The sequence below is a fragment of the Vombatus ursinus genome, unplaced genomic scaffold, assembly GCF_900497805.2.
Source record: "Vombatus ursinus unplaced genomic scaffold, bare-nosed wombat genome assembly UNPS02011700.1, whole genome shotgun sequence".
NCBI lineage: Eukaryota > Metazoa > Chordata > Mammalia > Diprotodontia > Vombatidae > Vombatus > Vombatus ursinus.
The window spans coordinates 5,352,207-5,358,206 of NW_020951478.1; the positions used below are offsets into that span (position 1 = coordinate 5,352,207).

The window sequence follows — 6,000 nt, forward strand, 5'->3', positions numbered from 1 at the left end:
CAAGTGAATTCTATCAGACATTTAAAGAACAATTAATTCCAATACCATATAGACTATTTGGGAAAATAGGCAAAGAAGGAGTCCTAACAAATTCTTTTTATGATACAAATGTGGTACTGATACCTAAACTGGGAAAAGTCAAAACAGAGAAAGAAAATTATAGACCAATTTCCTTAGTGGAATATAGATGCAACAATTTTAAATAAAATATTAGCAAATAGATTACAGCAACTTATCACAAGAATAATACACTATGACCAGATAGGATTTATACCAGAAATGCAGGACTGGTTCAATATTAGAAAAACTATCAGCATAATTGATCATATCAACACCAAAACTAACAGAAACCATATGATCATCTCAATAGATGCAGAAAAAAACTTTTGACAAAATACAACACCCATTCTTATTAAAAACACTAGAGAACACAGCAATAAATGGAGCCTTCCTTAAAATGATAAGTAGCCTCTACCTAAAACCATCAGCAAGCATTATATGTAATGGGTATAAAATGGAAGCACTTCCAATAAGATTGGGGGTAAAACAAGGATGTCCTTTATCACTACTGTTATTCAATATAGTACTAGAAACATTAACCTTAGCAATAAGAGAAGAAAAAGAAATGGAAGGAATTAGAATAGGCAAAGAAGAAACAAAGCTATCTCTGTTTGCAGATGATATGATGATATACTTAGAGAATCCTAGAGAATCAAGTAAAAAACTACTTGAAACAGTAAACATCTTTAGCAAAGTTGCAGGATATAAAATAAACTCATATAAATCATCAGCATTTCTATATATTACTAACAAAGCCCAATAGCAAGAGATAGAAAGAGAAATTCCATTTGAAGTTACTATAGACATTATAAAATATTCAGGAGTCTACCTGCCAAAACAAACCCAGGAACTATATGAACACAACTATAAAACACTTTTCACACAAATAAGGTCAGATCTAAATAATTGGAAAAACATCAGTTGCTCATGGGTAGGCTGAGCTAATGCATAAAAATGGCGATTCTACCTAAATTAATTTACTTATTCAGTGCTATACCAATCAAGCTACCAAAAATTATTTTATAGAGCTAGAAAAAATAATAACAAGATTTATTTGGAAAAACAAAAGGTCCAGAATATCAAGGGAATTAATGAAAAGAAATGCAGGGGAAGGTGGCCTAACCATATCAGATCTTAAATTGTATTATAAAGCAGCAATCATCAAAACTACTTGGTACTGGCTAAGAAATAGAGTGGTGGATCAGTAGTATAGGTTAGGTACCCAAGACACAGTAGTCAATGACTATAGTAATCCACTGTTTGATAAACCCAAAGACCCCAGCTTCTGGAATAAGAACTCACTATTTGACAAAAACTGCTGGGAAAACTGGAAGAGTATGGCAGAAACTAGGCATAGACCAAAATCTTACACTGTATACCAAAATAAAGTCAAAATGGGTACACAATTTGTTGTGTAAAACTTGCACTTAGTCAAAATGCTATACCCAAGGACCTAGAAGGCCACATAAGGCCTTGAGGGTGCAGGTTCCCCTGTATAGGAGTTCCAATTAAAGAGAAGAGATAATGGAGATGGAAAGTCTAATTAGAAGGCTTTTTTTTTCTGATGAGGCAATCAATAAGTGACTTGCCCAGGGTCACACAACTAGTGTCAAATGTTTCAGGCTGGATTTGAACTCAGGTCTTCCTAACCCCAGGGTTGGTGCTCTATCCACTGTGCCACCTAGCTGCTCTTTACTTAATATTTATTTAGCTATGTATACTAGCTACATATGTACATATACACATACATGAACACGTATATAGATATAGAACATATTTGTAACCTAATTCAAATGATAAGATTTTTCTCTTTCCTAACCTTCAATTATATTAAACACATTTACCTTGAATTGAATAAATTGTGATGGATTTTATCCTGAGTGTTTGACTTTGAGGCAAAGCCCAATGGTACTTGTTCTTTACCAGGGCAAAATATTCAACATATCTGCTCTGTAACACAAGAGACAGGTCAACGTAAGTGAAGAAAAAGTCTAAAATAACCATTCCCAGTTTATCTACAAGTAACTTATGTCCTAGTAAGCAAGGATTTATAGAGCAAACACCTTGAAATTTTTAATAAGGGCAAGGGGAAGCTACAAGGAAGGAGATAGCCTTTGCCTTTTTAAAGGTTTATGATCAATGGGAGAGATAACAAGAAAGAATAAACCTAAGTGGAAAAATACATGTAATATGTAGTTGTTGTTCATCCTTTGTTCTCTCATCATGAGGGTGATGTATTGACTTACCCATGAATTGGATTTAAGGGAGGCAGAGTTGGACAAAGTTGTCAGCCTCACTCTTTCCTCCAGCGTCATTGGAGTCGAGTTAACAAGACTTAAGTCAAGACGACTGGTGAGGGCTGAAGTTGCAGTGGATGGCCTTGGCATTTCTAAATTAAAAGTCTTTCCCAGGCCTCAGTTTGTCTGTGGCAATGCCCATTCAATGACTAAAGACTAGGTAAGAATTGAGACAAAAGATGGCCTAATTTACCATTACAATAATATCAATCTGGAGGGGAAGACCCTCAGAGTTTCTGGCCAGAACAAAAAACAATTGTTATTTACACTCATTCTGATCAATATACTCATTCTAAACAATAAGACTTACAGGCTTGGACTGGGGCTATTATTGGCCATTCAATGAAAGCCAGAGTGATTTAGGTTTAAAGGCTAGTCAAATAGTTCCATACAAAATCAAAAGAAACGTGGAAGTATATACACAACTAATTTCATGATGGCTAAGGCTTGCTGAAACTTTGAAATGATCAAAGATTGTGGGGGAAGTTCTTCAGAAGAACATTTCTGATAATGAGATTATTATGATTATGAGATCTTATCTTGGTCAAACTCCAAATCCAGGCCTGAACTGATTTTATCCTACTCAGGTTGGAGTGTCACAGATTCCCAAGACTGGGGGTGATATTTCTTTTGGTGGTGGTTGATATCAACCCCTGTTTAAGAAGCTACCTAAGTCACATACTTAAGACCTTATTTTAATATATCCCATCTCCTAGTATGTTAACCAATTGTGATAGATTGGCACCCCTTTCGAACACCTACTCTTCAAAGGCATGTAACTCTGCATCCCCAAGTCCCAAATTGAGCCAGTTCTAAACTGGTCCCCTTAAAAGTGTTGAGGTTTAGGGGTGCTGGGACCCCAAAATCACAACATGCGGGTCCTGCCCAAAAGAATTCAATCCAAGCCTTCTTTCAGCCAAAGACAAGGTTTATTAGAACATCCATCATATTGGGCAGACTCTTAAGGAGTCTGAACATTAGTGAGCTATTGGTTAAGTTGTAAGAATCTGAGCACCTTAATGAAGACAAGATGGACCTTATATACAGAAAGACTGTGGGAGAGATCTAGGAGTGGCCAAGTAATCTGCCGGGACTGTGAGGTAATAGAATGCCAGGGACCTGGAGAATGCCAAAGGAGAATTAAGCCTAGCTAGGATTAAGGGTGGGAAGTGGCTGGGGGCCATAGTAAGGAAAGACAATGGAGGACTAGGCTAGTTTAAGGGTAACAGAACTGGGAGATTGGGTGTAGGCATAACAAAAGGCCAAACTGATGAGATTATAGCCTCAGGCTAACGCCAGAGATTTGGCCATGTGGGAAAGTCCAGAGTTTTTCCTTTTTGGGGTCTAGATCCTATCCTCATTGGTGGGGGCCCAGTTTTGGACTTGTAAGAAAGATTTTAGGGGGTTAGGCTTCTACAGCAGGATAAGAAATTCCAAGATCTTGTGGATAGTCCGTCAACCAATCAGAAAGTGTACCAAAGGTTCTGTAAATAATTAGTTCCTTAAGAAAGAACCCTGGAGGCTAAACCACTTGCAAGGAAGGGTTCAAGGACGGGCCTGGACAGGGCAAAGGCCTTTCTCCACTGCACTTGCTTAATAAGCTTATTAAATATTAACTGACACACCCTGAGGGTGGAGATAGCCGCCATTTTTTATCATGGGACCCATGAAGTGGGTGGAGTTAACAGAACATGGAAGAACATGCAATGGGCTGTCCAGGAAGAGTGTAGCTCAGATGAACTAGCCCTGGTGGGTGGAGTATGGATCTTACTAACTGCTTAAAAAGTTGATTGTACCACTGAACCAGCACCCACGTGCTACTAAAGTGCTCGCGTTGTGCCCACTTCTCTTGTGAAAAGCGTAATAAAGGCTTTCCTTCCTTCACTCACTCACTGTAGTAGATTTTTGTTTCAGATTTTTCTAGTAAGACTGAACTTCCATGCAATAAGAGTCAAGCCAGTTTGAGAGAAATTTCACTTTGGACACACGCACCCTAATCTCATTTGTCTCTTTCTTAGAACAGACTCTGTAATAAGTTGGGATTCAACAATGATAAACAGCTTCAAAGAAGGGATGGTTAGGTAAAGAAGAGAAGGGTATCTTAGGAATGTAAAACTATATAGTTAAAAATTTGGAAAAAGGGATAAACAAAATTCTTTCTCATATCTACTGTGTTTCTAATGTTCCAACCTAACTGTGATTTCATTCTGTCAGTCCAGCATGGCTAAGCATTCTCTCTTGCTCCTTGACTCCTCTTTTCACCCCCAGTGATTGTTCTACCACTGATAAGTATACATGGATCTATTTAATCACAGAGCTCCCAGCACTCATGTGAGGGAGCACTAGTAATCCATTTACAATTATCCCTTCCACATCATGAGAGTTAGGGGCATAGTGCCCCCACGATCTGGAAAATCTCCATAAAATTTTTTGGCCTTCCTTTTGTTTCAGAGAAGAAGTCTATATTATCATGGTATTAAAAGGTAAAATATGTTGATACTATACAATATTATACATGTATTTTGTACACTTCTGAGTTTCTAAGCTTTTTCTGTGTTGTTTTCTGGCCTTGGCTTGTACAAAACTCCCCCAAAATTCCCATTTAAATTCTTATGCTGGCCCACAATCTATCAAAACCGCAATGGGGAAAGTGGCAACGTGGAAGGGCTGACTGTAATTGCTTTCAATATTAGCCCAAGCATTAGTACACCCTGCTTCTGCCTTTGGTACTGAGATGGTGGATGATACTGAGAAAGTGGTGCTCTAAGTAGCAGACTCCAGCATAAGGCTACCTGTCACTTGGATGCAGACCCTCTTCATCTCATACCTGGGCCGCTGCAATAGGCGGGTGGTTGTTTTCCCTGACTCAAGTCTCTCTTCACTCACATCGTCTTCCCCTCTGATGTCAAAGTGAACTTCCTAAAGCTCAGGACTGACTATGTCACCCCCTTACTCAACAAATTTTAATGGCTTCCTATTACCTCCAGGATCAATAAAATTCGTTGTTTGGAATTTAAAGTCCTTCACAACCTGGTCCCCCACCTTCCTACTCTTCTTATACTTTACTCCCCTACATGCACTTCATAATTTGGCTACTAGTACTGGCCCGATTTCTGTAACTCACACATGATGGCACAATTTTCCAACTCTGCCAAATTCTACAGACTGTTCCCCAGGCCTGGAACTTTCTTCATTCTCACTTCATCCTTGTGGCTTCCTGGCAATCCTTTAAAGCTAAACTTAAAATCCATTTTCTGCAGATCTTTAACTTCTCTATCACCCACCTCAACCATGCTAATGTCTTCCATTTCCATTGTATATATGTGTATGTACATAGATATCTGTAGATTGTTTCTTCTTTAAAGGCACAGCACATTGCCTTTCTTCGTATCTCTAATACTTGTTAGCATATTGCTTAGCCAAAGGTAAATTCTTAGTAAAATTCTTGTTGATTGACTGACTGATTTGGCTATATAGCAATAATCCTAGTACCATTATGCCAGGAATGGACTATTCTAGAAAGCAAATCCCAACAGGCAGAATTCTAGCCCCTGGGCATTCTGCTTAGAGGCTTGGGATCTTTATTGTTGTTGTTATTTTTACCTTAGATCTCCTTATCTCACCCAGATTGAAGGTATAGTGC

At 38.3% G+C, this 6,000-nt stretch overlaps 1 protein-coding gene across 1 annotated transcript in view; it reads right to left on the reverse strand.

Annotated features, from left to right (window-relative positions):
• LOC114039223 (phosphatidylinositol 3,4,5-trisphosphate 3-phosphatase TPTE2-like) overlaps nt 1-6,000 on the reverse strand; it is a 61,044-nt gene that overhangs the window by 23,201 nt on the left and 31,843 nt on the right. The window contains exon 13 of the mRNA XM_027856912.1: nt 1,905-2,010. Within this exon, the coding sequence (XP_027712713.1) occupies nt 1,905-2,010 (106 nt within the window). The remainder of the gene's footprint in view (nt 1-1,904; nt 2,011-6,000) is intronic.